General features: G+C 38.6%; 1 protein-coding gene across 1 annotated transcript; it reads right to left on the reverse strand.

Annotated features, from left to right (window-relative positions):
• Positions 1 to 410: 410 nt before the first annotated feature.
• Positions 411 to 14,811, reverse strand: rhoab (ras homolog gene family, member Ab). The gene is made up of 5 exons (XM_085444656.1): positions 14,667 to 14,811; positions 5,998 to 6,155; positions 4,470 to 4,590; positions 3,413 to 3,543; positions 411 to 3,208 (listed from the first exon to the last, which is right to left on the reverse strand). Exons 2-5 carry the CDS (start codon positions 6,151 to 6,153, stop codon positions 3,035 to 3,037), a joined length of 582 nt encoding a protein of 193 aa, XP_085300782.1. The 5' UTR covers positions 6,154 to 6,155; positions 14,667 to 14,811; the 3' UTR covers positions 411 to 3,034.
• Positions 14,812 to 19,540: the final 4,729 nt, after the last annotated feature.

The raw sequence follows: 19,540 nt of genomic DNA on the forward strand, positions 1-19,540 counted from the left end.
TGATCACCTGAGCTGTATTGTGCAGCTCATTTAGATTTAGTGCATCCCCCACGTAACATTAAGTTAGTTTCTGGCTGCAGCAACCTTGAGTTGAGTCTTTGCTTCATGTTACTTTTTTTCCTGAAATGTACCTCTCGAGTAAAGGCTTAAAAAGGAAAAAAGAAAGAATTGGTTCCTTTTAAAATGCTCTATTGCATCTCAAGTCGTTTCACTTCCCCTCAGCTGCTGTCTGGATTTTTCTCTAGATTTCCCGTGCTAGTTTTACTGTCATGTATTCAGACAGTGTTGTAATCTTAAGACATAAAGGCACCAGTACATTAAACACTAAACCATTCATTTATATTACATGTTTATTGACTGAGCCAAAGTGCTCTTCCCCAACCCGGACGATAATGAATAGGAGTTGTGTGTTATAGAAAGTAATTTATTACACAAACCAAAGCTAGTTTACAAATAGTTTCCAGTCATGTGCGTGTGTATAGCCTAGTATGAACAAACCCACATCTTTTTTCCTATTTTTTTAATATATTTACAGACTTTGCATACAGCTTGTTTTTTTCCTGTTCCTTTGTTTAAATCACTACTTCAGCATCCAAAATAAGGACTTAAAAATACAATAAAAACTAGAAATAAAAATGATTTGTACATGAGAATAAAGTTTGCTTTCCTTTTTTGTCTTTTCAGCTAACAGTGTGTTCAAAAACAAACAAACAGAAAAAAAAAAAGCCAGCACTAATTGTCCTAGCGATGCTCTAGACAGGCAGCCGAGAGGCCAGCCTTTCTCCTGACTGCCCAACAACAGCATTTGGCGGGATGATTGATTGGTTATTAAAACCAACAGTAAATCATCAGAAAGATTCAGGTAAAGCACAGAGAAGGAAAAAACAAAAACCTAAAGCAACATAAGTATTCCCTAGTCTTCCACCTCTTATTTTTTATTTTATTTTTTATTTTTTTTAAATACTGATAGACAACATATGTTTATGACTTTTTTTTAAAGAAGTTGGAAATAAAGTATAAAAACAAACACCACGAGACTGGTTTCTAGAACAGGCTCCTCCCTGTAGACCAGGAAGAAGAACAGGAGGGTGCAACGCTTTCACAGAAGAGAGCCAGAATGTGTTAGCAAAATACACAGTAAAGTCAGGAAAGGCTGGTGACTAACCAATCCTCAGACTGGCCATGCCTACATTTTCTTTTTTCTTTATTTTAACAAAACAAAACTATATTAGCAGCAGGTGGTTATTTCTTTGATGTGGCTCACCTGCATGTTATACGAAATCCACCTGGCTGACCAACCTGACAATTCTGGCATTTCTATGCACTGTTCTGGGATAAAAAGGTCATGTCACTTTGTTGTTTGTCTCTCTTTAACCGTTAAAGCAGATGAGAGTTACTAACAGGCAACCTGTAAAAGGGATGGTAAATCCCAGGTATCCGTTCCCTCCCCCCCCTCAAAAATTTACCTGATCTGCTTAATGTACACATGACCCTTCTACATGCTTACACAAGCACACACACGTAATATTCATAGTCATTCATCCCAAATAAGGAAATCAGTGGTGTGCATGTAAACATTACTCTCCCCTCCTTGTTCTTTGTCCTGGCCTAAAACCAGAGGAGGATGAGCACCAGCGGCCAGCTGTGGAACAGGAAGGGATGGGAGCAGAGCCATGGCAGTTTGCTCAGGTGGGTCTACGCAACACAGGAAGCTACCTTTGTCTTCCAATGGGACCACAATTCACCTGCCACTTCCACTGATTCAGTCTGAAGAACTTAAATGTTAAAGAACCCTCAGATGTGAACTAAAGTAGACAAACCAGCTGCAGTTAAGACTCCAGCATGTTTATGCTCATCTTGTCTGGCCACCAAAGGCACACTGCTGCTAACCTGGAAATAACTGAACCTGGCTGTGTTTTCTAAAACACTAAGATCATCTGAAGCAAGCAGATTGTGATAAGATACACTTCAGATCTCGTTTAAAACAAGCAGCTAGCCTCAAATAACAACAGCACTCAATGTCAGGTGTCTGCAACAGATTATCCAGTAATAGAGGCTAAATGTGTTTGTCACAGAGTCTATAAACAGAGGATTAACTACAAAGAGAAACTAAATGGCATGTGAGCATGCTCCATGCCTCTCCAATAACACAACCCACCTGACAGCATGTGACTACTAGTTTAATTCTATCAATAAGAGAGTTTTTCTTCCATCGGATTGAAGTGCTAGCTAATACACCTCAAATTTGTTTCAAGCACCATTCTGAGGAGCACTCAATTTATTTAACTGGCGATTTGTCTCCTATTGAGGGCTGTTTTAACTGACCTACAGCATATAACGAGTAAGATAAAAGTGCAAAACTAGGAAGTGATGCCCTGGCTTCCCTGTCTTATCGTGGCCACTTCAGAACTTCATACATCCCATCCCTCCATCTTCCAAACTTCACACCATCTTAGCCCTAATTCCAGGCATGAGCACCTGGGGATGAAGTCCACTGGTGGCCTTTTACAGTGGTACTCATTTACTGTGCTGTCCGTTTCTCCCTTCCGTCTGGTCATCCATTCAGGTAACTTTAAAAAATTTTGTTATTGTCCCCAACTCCCTGTAATTCATGAGCAACTTTATCAGGGCTACCAGTCAGCTAGATTTTACGAAGGACTCGATCTTAAGGATCTTTATCAGTGTAAGTGGCTTGTTGAAAAGTAACTGTTCCAGCATTTGGCTGGTCGCTGGTGTAAATTTCCCACCCAGATGGTAAACCCACAGGTAAAGAGCCCAATGGTTTACAGCGGTAGTCGTTTACCACCTCCCTTCCCTTCGTCTCCCCACCTGTACTTTGCCATCAAAGCCTTTCAAACCCAAGTCCCAGGGTAAATTCAGTCCAACAAACAGCCAGGTTACAGCGGTAGTCATTTACTGCACTCTTTTCTTCCTCCCCCTCCCTCCCTCCCATCTTGTAATCCCTCTGTCCCTCCCAAGCCCTATCCCCAGGTATAGTAACCCAGGGTGAAACAGTCCAAATATGACGGCCAATTTACAGTAGCACACATTTATTGCTCTTTTTCCCACGACGGGCCTGCAGTGCTGCCCTGGTGGCCATCTCAAACACCTCCCGCACGCCGTCCTTTGTCTTAGCAGAGCACTCCATGTAGCCAAATGCTGCAATCCGCCCGGCCATGTCTCGGCCCTCTTCTGATTTCACTGGCTCCTATTAGCCGAGAAAAACAAAGTGGTAGTTTAGGAACACACATATTCTAGATAAGTGTTTAATCTCAAACAGCTTTTGCTATAGTGACTGGCAGAAACACGGCACCACTAATTCAAGATCTAAAAATCAGAAGAACACTTAAGATTCACTCTCGCTTAGTTCAGAACAAACATGTTAATTCAAACCAAGTAAAAAGTCAGGCACCTGTTTCATCTTGGCCAGCTCTCTGCGTGTGTGCTCGTCATTACGCAGATCTTTCTTGTTTCCGACCAGAATGATGGGAACGTTTGGACAGAAGTGTTTGACCTCCGGGGTCCACTTCTCTGGAATGTTTTCTGTAATGGACAAAGACCAGAGACGGGAGGCATAAACAAACAAATAATTCAATTGTTTAAGTGTTATAACTGTCAGACTAAAATTTAATTGAGAGCCCTTTATGCCTGAGGTGACCCTTTTTTCTTTCTTTTTTTTGCTTTAAGACATTCTCCAGTGATGATGTGTCCATCCCTGCCCTGTTCCAGTGGACTTGTTTATCTTTTTGTAGCCCTCTGTGTCTCACTTAAAGGAGAAACAAAGTACTATTTACCATTTAATCCCATTTTTTCATAGGAAAAGTGGGCACCACAAACCATCATTGCATTCTTTGCAAAAACAAAGCAGTTTGATGTCACCGCAGCTGCATTTACATTTAAATGTGTTAGCAGAGTAAAATTGGAGGATGTCAGCGTTCTGATCAGTCTTTAAAATTTAAGCTTATGCAGACATAATTAAATTATGTTTCTGAAAAGAAGAAAGAGCTCTGCTTTTATCTCCACTGAGTATCAAATGTTATCTTACTTGGTCAGCAAAAAATGTTGCTTTGAAGATATATGACAATCTTTCGTGCAATAAGACTTTGTTTTATTACAACTATGTCCTTTCATTGAAGCTTAATTAATCTCTGGCAGTTTAATTTTTCTGCTGCTTTTATCACTTTTATGTACAGCCATTTCCATGTGATCATGGAAGTGCTGTTAATAATCATCATGAGGAAAAAAGATACGACTCTGTTTAACAGCAGGAATGGATGACACTACATAACAAACGAGTTGTTACTCTGCGTGCACACAAATGTAAGTAGTTCCTCTGCAAGTGCACAATCAAAACAGTCCAGAAATATCTTCTAATGAAATCAGAAATGTGGCAAACACAAAAGAGAGAATTTGTTTTATTTATGTCATGAGTGTATGCAACTGCAAGAATGTGTTTGCTTTGTACACACCCAAGCTGTCAGGGCTGTCTATGGAGAAACACATGAGGATGACGTCAGTGTCTGGATAGGAGAGAGGTCTCAGTCTGTCATAGTCCTCCTGACCTGCTGTGTCCCAAAGAGCCAACTCCACCTGACCAACATTGAGAAAAGAGAAGGCAAAGAAGGACAAAAGATGAGATTTGATGAAAGGAGAACAAGGAAAACTTTTAAAAACTGATCAAAAGGGGATGGAAAAATGTGTAATTTTCATCTTGATCAGCATAACTTTTACACTGAAGCCAGCAAAGAAGGTGAGCAACACCTGCAGCAGACAGTCCTGACAATAAAGGCTTTTTTTACAACCTTAAACTGGCAAGGATTACTAACATAATCACTAATTATAATTTGAAAAAGACCTGAAAGAGTGATGATCTATGATATGGAAATGATAAATACATTTTTTTCCCCAGCTGTTGCCATTCAATAGTTCAAATATTCTCTTCACAACCTTTTGAATACCCAGTTTGAAAGCCATATAAAGCATTACATTATTAGCCAGACATAAGAGAACATCCACAAGCTGCCTAAAATCAATCGCATTCAAAGAGCAATTTTAGTTTAAATTAATATTTCTGCAAAGCCTTGGTATATGTAATACACGTGCCAAATTTGTAAGAGGTAGGGGAAAAAATACCAACAATGTGCTCACATAAATTGTGCTCTTGTTCATTCTGCACGTGCCATTTAATTTCAGAGACAATACAAAACATGACAGTGACATAACATCTTCTCTATACAGAATGCAAATCTAAATGGTAAAAGAAGGCATTTGGAAAAGTGTCACACTTCAAGAAGCATGAATCCTTTGCAGCAGCACAGGAGGTTAGAAATCAGACAGCCAATAAAGACTTCCCGTCCCAGAATCCTATTAACCCACAAAGAGGTCAGGACTCAAGAGTTTGTGACTGATGAGGCTGGCTGCCGCAGTTATCTGGGAGGAACTAACTCCACCCACACAGGATATGTGTGGAGTGCTAAATAATCAAATCCACTGAACTCCAGAGCAGAGTGTCCTACTATATTTTATATAATCCTCACTTAGTGCAAACACACAAGCTACAGACACTTTGTAAAACATGATGACCAAGCTCAAAAAGAAACCAGACTTAGCAGATGACTGCTGTTGTGTGAAGGAAGATGTGAAAATGGAACAGTACATTTTTTCAACACTTGCTCACTTGGCCCTGAAGGTAGAATTAAAGCACTGAGCATGATTAAGCACCCAGGAAATGAGTCCCAGCACAAAAACCAGTGCAGATAGTAAGGAAGGGAAAGATGTGCTGTGACATTTAGAAGACCCAAGACTGAGTCACCTACTTTATTAAAATATTCAAAAAATATAATTCAGGTAAGAATCTTTAAATTTGTTCACAGAGTAAAACAGTCACTTATGCAGATGGGTCAACAGGTCTAAAGCATCTACCCCAAAGCACCACTCTTACATGACATTAAGTATCAGTAGGCAGTGTAGTAGTTCGAATCCCTGCAGTTGTCTCACCTGTTTGCTGTCCACCTCTATGTCAGCAACGTAGTTCTCAAACACAGTGGGGACATAGACTTCAGGGAACTGATCTTTGCTGAAGACAATTAGAAGGCAAGTCTTCCCGCACGCTCCATCCCCCACTATTACCAGCTTCTTACGGATGGCTGCCATCCCTGGTGGAATACAAAAAGGAACATTTTAATCAGGGAACCACAGGAAAAGCGTTGTATGAAGTATATGTATAGCATGGCATTACAGCAGAGCATCAAAAAGGCACTGACTGTAACCACTGGGAGAATTACTCTCCTGTTCACAAATAAAATTTGTGCTACTCAGGTCTTGTTTGACTGCCCATTTTGAGCATGAGAACAGAGAAAAATGTGAAAGTTGAGTCACATTTGTGCCACATAGAAGGGTAGTGTTGCTAGGTGCACCTGAACTATGCAACACTACACTTAACACCTTTAAACCACATAGCTGAAAAGCAACTCAGTCTCAGAAGCCCCCCAGAGTTGTGAAATGATTAATGAAATCAGAAAATAATCAGAAATATATTGGTATCACTATTCAAACTGATTTGAAAACAGAGTATACTTGATAAAAATGGCAAAGAAAAGAGCAGGAATCATTTTGTATTGGGGTAAAGTTAAACTTCCTGCAGGCTACTACATATAGTTTGTTAAAAACTAAAAGGTTAATTACGTTGTTCACATTCTCGATGTAAAATTGAGTAAATAACTGTAACCCACTTTCATTAATAATCCAATGTCTTGTGCATGTAACTTAAGAATACGTGTAGTGTTTACACTGTCCCCTGTTCTTCTAACTGCACTGCACTGCACGTTTTCTGCACTACCTATACACAACATCACAAAGGTGTTGTGTGGTGCACAAAGATGCGAGCTACTAGGAAGTACTGAGTCAAGGTTCCAGTAATTCATTATTGTAAATGACCCAACAAGCGCACCAGTGTGGGTGTGAGATGAACTTGCCCAACAGAGTTAAGGGAAGTTAGTGCAAATGAGTGACATGCAGTCTTGTGTCACTGGTTTGCAGCAGCTAGGATCAGTCCATGTTGGGAAATTGCATTCAGCTGAATGTTAAAGACACGAAATGAGTGCCAGTGTTTTGGATTTTCTGCTGAACCTCCACAGATATTTTACAATTATTTAATATGCACTGCTGTTTAAACTATGGAAAATGACTATAATCTCAGCCACATTTAAAAAGAAAAAAAAAATCTGAGACACTAAACAGGACAAAAGAAGGTGACTTGTCTTCATTTGAATAGGAAATGTGTTTTAAATGCTAGCGTTGTTCAGCTGGACACACTGAAACGCTCTCTTTATTCATTGAGCACACATCAAACATAGCTCATTTGTCATGGTGGCCCTGCTGCTTAGACTTTCACACCAACACAGTACATATACTGTGTACTTGCTAACAGCACAAGGACAACGGGACCTCACATAGCAGGGCTAATAAATCACATCCCTGAATGGATATTTCCTCCTTGGTTTGAGAAGGTATAGCAGTGTGGAGTGCCAATCATCATTCTCTACCCTGCTATCTCCATCATAGTGAGTCAGGTGGAGGCGTGGTAGAGAGCAAACTGCTTGACACCTCTCCTGTTGTCTTTCAATCCGTCAGCTAAAATATGGTGTTAATCTGCTGCAGTTCTGGAGATGTATCTTTGTTTAACTGGCTCCTTTAATCTGCTAGGGTACCAGAGTTTTATTGATGTACCATAGTTTAATAAAACCCCAGCTGCATGAAAATAAAAATTAGTTAATATACCATTATGTTTGTGTGTGCGTCCATATAAGACTGCTCGATTATGGCAAAAATGATAATCACGATTATTTTCACTGAAATTGAGATCACGATTATTTGACGATATTTATTTAACCCTTTAAGACCTACTATAGAACCAAGTCCACCAGAGCTTTTATTTATTTTTATATATATATATATATATATATATATATATATATATATATATATATATATATATATATATATATATATATATATATATATATATATTTTTTTTTTTTTTTACATGCTGTAGTGCCATTTGTGGGAGCATTTCAAGTTGCTATACATCAATACAACTGTTATAGCCCATATTTTAATAATATGTATGCATTAAGTGCATAGTAATTACATAAATTGCAAAAAAGTGCAATAAACTACAAAAAAAATTGAAAATCGCTTTTGTTTTGTTTACATATATTTCTACTTGGAGAAATTTAAGAGGTTTATCCCTCAAAACTTTAAATACAATAAAGTTGCAAAAAATAGTTTCCCACCACAGGAAATTTATTTTGAGTGTCTTCATAGTTTTATTTTGGAGATACAGCAATTTTTATATACTGCAGGAAAAACAAAAAACAATCCTATGATGCAAATTTGCAAAGAAAACAGCATGTGCCTCATTTCACTGTGGGAAGTGTTACGAACAGCTGATAGGAACGGCAAAGCGTGTTTCTGGAATATTATGTTTTTGTTCCTGCAAGCGCTTTTTATGCAATTTTTGCAAAGCTATATGTGGAACGAAACCGTGACCGAGGACAAGCTGATGGCATAAGATGTAAGTACAACTCCTCCGGTTTCATATGCAAAACAAATTATTGCGCTAGCTTACACGGTTCAGGTTCTACAGGGATTTAAAAATAGTTACGCAAAACGGAGCGTGCTGCTCTGACCGGCTTTAAAGGGTTAACAATGACTTTAAAAAAATAATATAAAATAGTGTGCAACACCACTGAAGTTTGTTTTTTTTAAACTCTCTTTTCAACCAACGGCAGTCACTCTCCTCTCCAAATAACTTCTGCTTAGCTTTCCGAGCTTCCCTCGGGTCCTCTTAATCAGCGGTCTCCAACCTTTTTTGCGCCACGGACCGGTTTATAAGGTGTCGCGGATAAATGAGGGAGGGGCTAATAATCGGCTCAGTCATTTTTAATGATCGTTGAAAGCCCAGATCGTAATCGTGATTAAAATTCGATTAATTGAGCAGCCCTACGTCCATATAGTAATTTGCATGCAACTGAAATTCTCAGATACATGTGCCTACAGTCTTTAGTTTCTGGCAACAAAATCAGTAAATTTCTGATGAAAAGGCAGCGTTTTCCTAAAGCACAGCACATCTGAACAAAGGGCTTACTTCCACCACTAAGATTTTTTCCACAGAACACATTCATCAACCACAGGTTAAATTCACACATGCTAGAGTTCCTGTCACTCGCTGGCTATGCTGCTCTTCCCTGTGGGCTTCACTCTCTCATTTTTTAAAATTTGCTTGCCAAGCAGAGCAACTGTGACAGAGCTGTTAATGCTCTGGCCAGGACTGGCTTGTATTGCGCTCAGGAACAAATTGCGTTGTCTTCATCTTATGCCCGCTGCTCTGCTCAGTTAGCCCCTTCCCATAGAAATGAAGAAACAGAGGATGAAGCAAGTGAACATAAATTAGTTAATAATTATGTTACACATTTTCTTTTCAATTTCTAGTTATCAAATCTAAAAAGCATGGAAAGCATCTCATAAATGGTAGATGAATTGTCTAAGTAGGACATCGGCGTCCAAAAAAAGGAGGGAAAAAAAAAAAAAAAAAAAAAAAAAAAAAAAAAAAAAAAAAGAAGGATCAGATCACCCCCACCATGACTTGAGAATAAAAGGAAAAGACAAGAATTGGGGCAGCTGTAGCCTAGAGGTGGGTATACAGTCAATTTGCCCACTAGGTAAAAATGAGTATCTGTGACCTCCTTTTGATGAATGTTGGTTATACGTCAAGTCGTTAAACGTACCAACCATGCTTAATAGCTAGCAGGGGTCTCCGCAATAGAAATGATATAAAGCTGGTTTTAGGCATTAATTTCAGTAAATACAATTATCACAATGTAAGTATGACCTAGTACAGAAGTGCTGTCAAAAGATTAATATAGGTTGATTATTAGTTCTTAGGGTGAATACTGATGGCCAAAGTACAAAAACTACATAACAATGTTGCCCATCCCACACGTGATTGAAAGCTACAAAGCGTGTTTTCAGATTCTGGAGCTGTGAGCACGCTAGGATCTATGACGTAATGTTGTCATCAGACAATGACTGTGACGCTCTGTGCACGTTTCCACATACCTGCCAATTTTTTTTAGGACGTGTAGATTGTAATGTAAAATCTCTGGACCAATGCATCAAGTAAACGTGCACCTTTCAAGGGGGCATCATTGAATAATGACTAAGTGCCCTTAGTGTCTCTAGATGTACATTTAAACGACAGGATAATTGTTAGTTAATCATTCCTTTTCTAAAATCCAGATGTACTCAATGAAAAAATAAAACTTGAGCATTGTCTACCTGTTTACAACAAACAGAATGTGAAATGAAGATTTCCACACATCATCATCGGCTGTTAAAATTTAGGCAGCCCATTTTTCATAGCCATGCTAAATTTAAACATGTTTGTCAATTAACAGGAGTGACGTAACAAGTCCTTTTCAAAAACACCACATTCTCAGACATTGACATCATGGTGATAACGCAGATAGTGGGCAAGCTGACCGTCACTAAAGATAGTATATTGTTCGAGTTTAACAAAACACGACTGGTTATACAAGCTGTGTTGTATGCTGGATGAGCAGCAAACCAAGGTAACATGTTACTTCACTTGTCAGTCATAACCTTGTAGATAGTAAGGACTAGGCTACACGTGCAAATCCCCACCCAATTAGCATGGTAGTCAGCAAGAGTCTATTAGATTAACTCAAATGAGAGAGACGTTGACAACCAACAGGATCAAATTACAGCGAAGAGTACACAGAGAAGCAGAGAGCAACAAATAACAACTGGTTAATATACACTTAGCCAGCAGTTTTTTGTTAGTTTGTTAAAATATTATATTAAAAAAAAAAAATCAAGTAGGCATTTCTGGTTACTTATGAAAAGCAGCCCTGTTTAGATACACAACCACTTTCAAACACAAAAACACTTCCATAATGCTTTCACACGTCATTCAAGTGTGAAGTGACATGCTATTCTGTCAGCATTTTCACTTTGTATGACACAGCCTTAAACATTACTGTGCACCTGATGATTCATCATCTTGTCTGCTAGAAAGAAAACAACAACAAAAACAAAACAAAAGACAAGAAACCTTTAGAAAGTGCCACGGTGGCATCGATAAGGTGTGTATGCTTGGTGAGGAAAAACCCCACACATACATTCTCCAGGGTGGAAAATTACCCCCACTTAAGGCTGGTTAACTGACTGCTGGCTGATAAATATTTCAATTTCTCACAGATACGTGACACAAGCTTCTTCTGTGATCTAACATGTATGTGCTGTACATATTGATAATAAATTGCAGCCCAAAGAAATGCAATTTATTATCAATATGTACAGCACATACATAACGGAAAAATGCAGTATAAAAATATCCCCTTTAAAACTGCTTGGTAATGTATGCGCTATTAGTTTGCTAAAGCACTACAGACTTGACAACATGTCATAGATCTTCAGCTAATGAAATGACTAGGCTGCTCACAAGGGTTGTATTCAAGAAGAGAAATATTTGCATTTCAGCGATTTTTCCCCTAACGTAACCTGTACTTAATGTAGGCAGTAGTCACCTGCTGTAAGCAGTTTGGCTAGAGATACACGGTGTATGAATTTACTTTGGAACTCAGGTCATTACATGTCAAAGTAACAAAGATGAGCTTGTTATACTAGCTACCTTTGGTCAAGACAGCCCTTTAAATTATGACCTTACAGTATTTGCTCATCAAGTTAGCTGTCTGGCCATGTCCCCTGTGATCTAGGAATTCTGTCTGTGTGAAAGATTGAATTGAAAACAGCTTCTTCACACTGGTCAAACCCATGGTTTTTTGACTGGATGTCATCTCAGCCTACCAAGTACAATGTTGCTGAACTTGATTCAACATTGTGTGTACTCCAGTTTGTCCCTGCTGGTTTGCTAAAAGTGGCTAGACAGCCATCTGTAAATATCAGACCATTGTCGGTATAAACAGTGCAGATGAATCTGTACGTCACGGTTTCGGTTTTGCCCTGTATGCGATCAGATGATAATTCATTTATTTTAAGGGTGTAGCATTTCTTTAAACCCACGGTTCAGTTCATCTCTCATTTTTCAGGCAGGTACGAATCTAGAGGAAATAACTATTTATGCCACAGTTTTTGATCATAAACAAAATAAAATAAATCCAATTTTTCTTTTGAATTTTCAGTGCATTTCATACTTGAATGAACTTTACCACACTCAATGTTTTAACTAATAGCACTAGCAGCTCCAGTTGGGCATCACAATACACGAAGATAAAAACCACTGTAAGTTACTGTGGGAGCAATTCTGGTCTCGGTTTTCAAATTTACTTTTAAAGTATGCACATATGTGATGCCCTTTCAAGCCCAGTTCTATAAACAGGAAATGTTTTTTACAGCATTGAACGGATTAGCCATGTAGCGTTATAAACATACAATGAAACACGCATACTATAATGTGTACTCTACACAACATTAAATTAAAGGGAACAACATCGTGGGCCTTATTAATACAATACATATAGTAGAAATGTAGGTTCCTATTACATACTACATTCTGATAACTGTTCGTTGATAACTACATCTTACTGAATTACTCCGCAAACAGGAGGCACAGTCATCAATCATCAATTAAAATGAAAAAGAAAACCATAAGTAAAAGCACTACTGTCAAATTTCAAAGGCTCAATCAATTCTTGTTAACAACAATTTCAAAATGCATTTCAGTTCTGAGACTCCAGTTACCATAATCAATACCAGAAGCTTTTATTAGCTTAGGTTAAGCATACCATCAAGTGTATGAGACCAGTTGATCTACAGATAAGCACAGCCAATAAAATTACTGTTAAACATTTAATATACACCATTTTAAAAATGATTATGGTACCAACTGCAATTTAAAGAATAAAATAAAAACAATTACAGTTTCTTTGGTACAAACCTCTGGAGACACTATTGTGGATAATAAGGCTGCAGAACAATTACCAATAATCAGCACACAAATTCCAGCCACCCATTCATCACCATCCTACACTTTGGGCTTGTCTTTGTCATCACGCATGTACTGATATATATGTGGTATGGGTAAGAAGTCTTAATCGGTATGAAATTATTTTGACAAAGCTGACCATTTATCTAAATTGGATACTGTTCAAAAGCCATCATCTTCCTCTATTACAGTGGAGAGGATATGAATTTAGTTAACAGCTTCAAGGGCAACAACCCGCAAGTCCTGCAGTAAAACCTTGCTCGTGTATTAGGAGGCAGATTCAGAGTGATAGAACCTTATGAAGGAGTTACCCTGGAGGCTATTCTACATTGAAAAGAATAATGTCAAGAAATATTTACTTTGATTATTAATGTACAGTACTTTAAAATCAATTTATATGCTATACAAAAAGCTATGCTTTGCGATTGTGGTCACTGGCTCCGGCACTAGATTACATGTAACAGTTTCTCATTATTAGTCAAAGAAAAGAAAAAAAAGAACAGGAAATACTTCTGTCAACTTGACAATTACATACACTGCTACCATCTCCCCAAGACTGCATTAGATCTTTAGTTTTGATTTTAACTGTGAGAGAACACAAAGTCACACCCATGATACTGTCACATCAACAATAACCATAACGCATAAATATGATGATGGATCACTTTGGTATCACCAAGCAACACCCATGTGGCGGGTTAGAAAGCTGACTTCTGCTATACATGGTCGTCCACTATAGCCAAGGTACAGAAAAAGTTGTGTCGCCTGTGAGAGCTCGGGAGTGTTAAACCAAACATTTTTTTAACCAGCTAGCCACTGGGTGGGTCACCAGAAAAATGGCGTCATCACAGAGGCAACAGATGGCTAGTGTGTCCGCAGTGGAAGAATGGGTGGGTGGCCAACATCCAAACTACACACCAAGCGAGATCCACACATAACACACGTACGATTTACCAGAGGTAAAACCTTCTCGCCACAAAGCGTCTCAAAGAAAACGCAACTCTTAAAATGCCCTAATAAGTAGAAATGGTGCGCCCAAGTACAACTGACGCCTTCAAAAGCGTACAAAATGACGAGAAATATGAATTTTAGGTTTTAAAGAAACTGCAACGCTCTTTCACACCGCCCTTCTTATCTTTAACTAGTCACGGGAAAATTATAACCCGCCTAACAGCCATACTAACAGACAAAAAAGAGACGCCGGAGAACCGCCTGATCAGCCGAGGCAAGTCAGGAAAATCGCCTCATTGTTTGGTTAAGACTCGACAATCTAGACCAATCTTTGCGGTTCCATTTATAAGCCTTGCTAAGTTTGCACAGTTTGTAAACAGTGCCCGGTATAGCCTGATAATTTTCTTTAGGGGGAGGCAGGGGTCGAAAGACTTTCTACGATAAGCACACACTAGTTTTTTCTTCAGCACAACTGAACAGCAACTGCGGAAGCGGCACTAAAATAGAGGTCGGCTCGGGGAAAGGCTAACTTAGCTACCGTAAGCTAACATCGCTAGCTTTTAGCTTCGCTAGCACGGCCTCGCTCAGCTCCGGGCAACTTTAAAAAAATATTTCCATCACTTTTAAAAATAACAGTGCGAAAGAAACAACATTTCATCATAGTCGGATATCGCAGAAAGTTGTTTACCTTCAGTTTATGTGCCTAGCAGTTGGGTTTTTCAGTGTTTCCCGGACCAAAGTTGTTTTTCCGACCAGCCGACTCGCTCGCTGCTTCCTCCCGTCTAAATCTGATACAATGAATTACTTGACGAGAGCGAGCCGCTAAGGTTTGTAGTTTCTAGCAGAGGGGGAGGGGTGGCGGGCACGAGCCTGAGAGCCACACCTGCGCGGGCACGACTTGGTATGAACACTTGTGGAAATGTGTAATTTCAGGGTACTATGTGAGCCATAAACAGAGTCTATTTCACAGGTGGAATTTTTAAAAAAAGACTTTCACTCAGGTTAACATGTGTTTTAAAACAGCGTAAGTGTTTCTATCCAACCAAAAGACTTTTACAAGGGTTTCCAATTACAGGTAATCTAAAATAATCTTACTTAAACCACTACGCGGTGTCCAAAACGACTGACTCCAACATTTCCTTACACTTTAACAGTAACTCGTTTTCCTTAGGTTCCAGCTAATTGTAGCTTTGGGCTAAACAAGTGACAGTGGCCATTACTGTACTGGTCCAGTATAAAATAAATGATGGGGTTATGCCCCTACGGGCGAAAATATTTTAAGAACCGAGTTAATTGAACCCAAGTTATAGCATTAAGGTCCAATTCTAAACAGTGCCAGAGCCTAACAGGAAAAACTTTGTGCTTACTGCCCCACCTGGCGGTCAATTTCAGAAAACAAGCCAATTCAGAGGCAGGGAGACGAAATTGTGTAAAAATGTTCCTGTAAATATGAAAAACAAAATAAATGTTACACTACAGGTTTTCCTCACCTCTGGCAATATATAATATATGCCAAATTAATCACACTTTTTACTTTACTAGGAATTAAGAGGTTAAGTATTAGCCAAGTCCTTCTAATAAATACTACTGTGTGATCACCTCTATAAAAGAAAAGGCTTTGGTAGTATTTGTGTTAATGCAATGCCAAGGAGGAAGTGCATCAACAATGATCTTAAAGAAGCAACTGTTTCTCCCCTTCATTCTGGTAAGGGTTATAAATTCATCATTATACATTAGAAGGATTAGTCACTAGTGGGAAAACACTCAAAACAACTGACAGTCTTCCCAGGAGTGGACGCCACAGCAAATTCACCCATCAAGGTTGGACTGTGCAATGCTCAGGAAAGCTGAAAAAACCCAAAAATCTAAATTTAGGATTCTAAAGGTCTGATGTGTGACTTATAGTGACATGTAAAAACTCTTTCACATGACTACTGAGCCCACAAATTCAATAGTAGCTCCACAGCAGGGTACCAATTACCACAAGAGTAATACACCATTCACTAACATTTCATACAATCGCCTTTTATTTCATATTGAGATGAACTAATATATTTGAAAATCAACAGAAGTCTGTGCAAATGCCACAGTACAGAGAAAGAAAGATGTCCTTAGTGTGAACGAGATCTGCTGGAGCAAAAGTAGAGACAGAGAAGGAAAATGGAAGTAATGAAAAGCAAGAAAAATAAACCTTGTGGGTGATCAACTCTGCCAAAACACAACAGTCTCATCTTTCTTAACCATTTTTATCTAAAGCTCATGAAGTTTGGTGTTTCCCAAAACAATGACATTTTTCCTAGGACTATGTTGTCTCACAAAGTGTCTTAAAGACTTGACAACCTTACATGTACAGCATCCCCCAAACACCCAAATGTACCTTACAAGTGATAACCCAGCCATATCAAGCAGTGATTATATTTAATGTCATTGTTACAACTCTCTTTTCTCAGCTTCACATTTGTAAAAACACTCATACTGGAAAATTAAGACAAGAAAAACAATCAGATTAATAGAGGCAATAGTTCTAAAAGAAGTCTTAAATTCTGATGTAACAACACATGAAGCCCTTCAGTTACTCGTCTTCCAATTTTATACCTTGGGCATACAATTTTCATCCATCTCTCATGTGTCTCAAAGCAAGGAGCTTGTTTAAGACCTGAAAAAATTGAACATAAAATTATGTAACTGGACATCCAATTGGGAAATGATTTGTGAGAATACATTTAAGGATGAATGTAAGGGTGGAGTGAAACAAGCTTTAAAAAAGTCACCATGCCCGGCTGAAGACATGATACATGTGAACAGGGGAAGGGGAAAAAAAAGACTTGAACCAAATTTATGTCGGCCAAGTTGCAATGCTAGCATTTCTGCAGAGCCTAACATCATTCATTATGCTCGTCTGCAGTTTTTATAGTTTGACCCAACTGTACAAAGGGATAAGACACACAGACAGGATCTGCCTTCTTCGCTTTAATGACATTTTAATTCAAGGGGGGGGGGGGGAATAAATAAAAAACAAAACATTGGAAACAGGACTGGAGGTGAGGTTTGGCTGAATGTCAGACTGACGAGATTCAGTCTGAAACCTCAGACTGCCAGCTACAATGCTCCACAGCCTTCAAACCACTAAAAAATAAAAAAATAAAAAAAAAAATAAAAAGGTACAACTTCACCAAATCACTGAACTTCACAGTTATCTGCAGGCAACCGCATTAGCATGTTTTGCTGCAATGCTGATTTTGTGATGCAAGCTGAATTGGGCAGCCAGTCAAGCTTAACACACACTTTTTAACTGCTATTTGACTATTTGCGGACTATCTTGCATGTAAAGGGTATGAAAATGACACCATAAAGCTGTAAATTGCACTGTAATCACAGTGTTAAGTATCAGACGTCTGACTGCAGCTTCACCTGCTCCACTCTGAAGATCAGTTCCTGTGTCCGTTCATTTACAGAAACAGTAACATTCAAATTAATGTAGAGGCCCAAATCATCCCATGTATACACAGGCTTGCCAAAATATGAGCACAGTGAGATAAAACAAGAATAAACAGGACAGCACACAGAATTCCATCCCTCTAATATGGCTTATCACTTCCCTGTCAACATCACATCTCATTCCATCAACCGTTTCAATTTATCACATGGGGCGAAGGTCTGCAGACTACAGGCTATTTTTGCCATTTATTAAGAAGCAAAGAACCCAATTCTATATTTCAGTGTTAAAAAAAAAAAAAAAAAAGGGAAAATTTGAGTCCAGACACAAGGCTGACCGTTTTCTCGTAGCTTCAAAGGCGTGCTCAGAATCACTCCTTCTGAGCCACAGATAAACATTTTCACTTAGGAGGAATTCAATTTGGTTGGCTACATTTATGTGGGTTTTTTGTTTTTGTTTTTTTATTTTGAAGGTGTGGTGACACAGGAAGTTTCATTATGTTGATAAAACAACATTAAAAACAACCTATTTTAATATTTATTTTGAATTCAAAACTATTAAATGGAATTACACATGTAACATCATACTCATTTTTGTAGCTCTGTAGTTTCCCCAATAATAATAACAATCTGTAATTTTCTTAAATATCTTTAGGAAAGTAGAGGTAACTCTTAATTCTTAGCAGTTCACCCTAATCAGCGTTTAGTCTTAATGTTTGGCCTGTTTTCACAGGAAGAATCATAGAGGCCGAAGGAGGGTGTGAATATAACCTCATGGACTTTTGCTCTTCTAATCTAAAGTGATTTAAAAAACAAAAAACAAAAAACACCATGGTTCACAGTCTCAGCTAGTTGTAATTTCTCACTGAAATTACAAGCTTATGATTATGATTATGAGTGCAAACGTATTTTTCCAAAGTACGGTTTCAGTTTGTCATCATTGCTAAACAATTCATTTGCGTCAAATGACTAATCAAAAAGGACAGGAGGGAAATTGCAAATTCAATGATTTGATTGTTTCCACAATAGCATGCAACAGCAACAGCAATGACTGGCAGCACAATCAGTGAACTGATGACCTTTAGGTGTAAATGAAGTTCATGTTTATTTAGATGAAATAATTTAGCTGCTATCAACAACCCTAGAAAACGATTCACCATGAGTCAGGTCTGGAAGTATAAATTTAGAGATGGTAATGCTACAAGTCCAAAGGATGTGACTGTGAGACCTGTGCCATGTTGACTACTGACCAGGACAGCAGTCCTCTGTTTGTGGAATCATTTGTCCTCATGGACCAGTGCCAGAGTTACAACAATTATAAAACTTAAAATCGGTAACTCATAAATCAATGTGATTTTCTTTAAATACCACATTTCTAATGGTGCAAATGGATAAAAGAAGCGCAGACAATGACCACCCTCCCTTCATTGTAGGCACCCAGATAACAGAACAGCACTTGCTCACACATTTGTAGCATAATTTCAGAATCTTGAATGCAGAAGTGTAAACCGGTTAGGATCAGGAAAGAAATAAAATCAGCTTGCAAAACAAGAAAATCATCCACAGATCTGTGTGAGCGTAACACCACCAACATGTCTTGTTAGTCCAAAAAAGTTACATTTTTGTTGAATTAAATAAGTGAATAGACTATTTGGGGGGGGGGGCACTGACAAGAAAAGGAAAAAAAAAAAAAAAAAAAAAAAAAAAGGGAGGGTGGGTGGGGTTAATGTGGTTTGTACTTCTGCTTGTGATTCCAGAGAGGTATCGGGTGGCAAGTTAACCTGGTCTGGAATTTTTCTTTCACCTGGCACTTTTTCAAATCTTGATGTTTGGTAACACAGTTCATCAGCAGGACAGACCCGCAGCAGCTTCTTTCCTGTGGTCCAGCAGTTGGTGCTGAGTAACATGCTTTTCATGCTTCCTCCGTTCCACACCTGGTTCTATATTTGGAACCAGTGAACCCAAAGCTAATCTGACTTAGTGCTTCTCAATTTGACGCGCCACAGTCTTTCATCGAGAATCAGGAACTCAAACCCAGCCTCTGTCACGGACAGCTTTCCCCACAGCGAAAAACAAAAGAATGAATATGGCTGCTCTGTAAAACTTACAAAAAAAGAATATCATACA

The sequence above is a fragment of the Copadichromis virginalis genome, linkage group LG20 (genome assembly GCF_057382275.1).
Source record: "Copadichromis virginalis isolate Kocher_CV1m ecotype Utaka linkage group LG20, C_Virginalis_male_GT1.1, whole genome shotgun sequence".
Taxonomy (NCBI): domain Eukaryota; kingdom Metazoa; phylum Chordata; class Actinopteri; order Cichliformes; family Cichlidae; genus Copadichromis; species Copadichromis virginalis.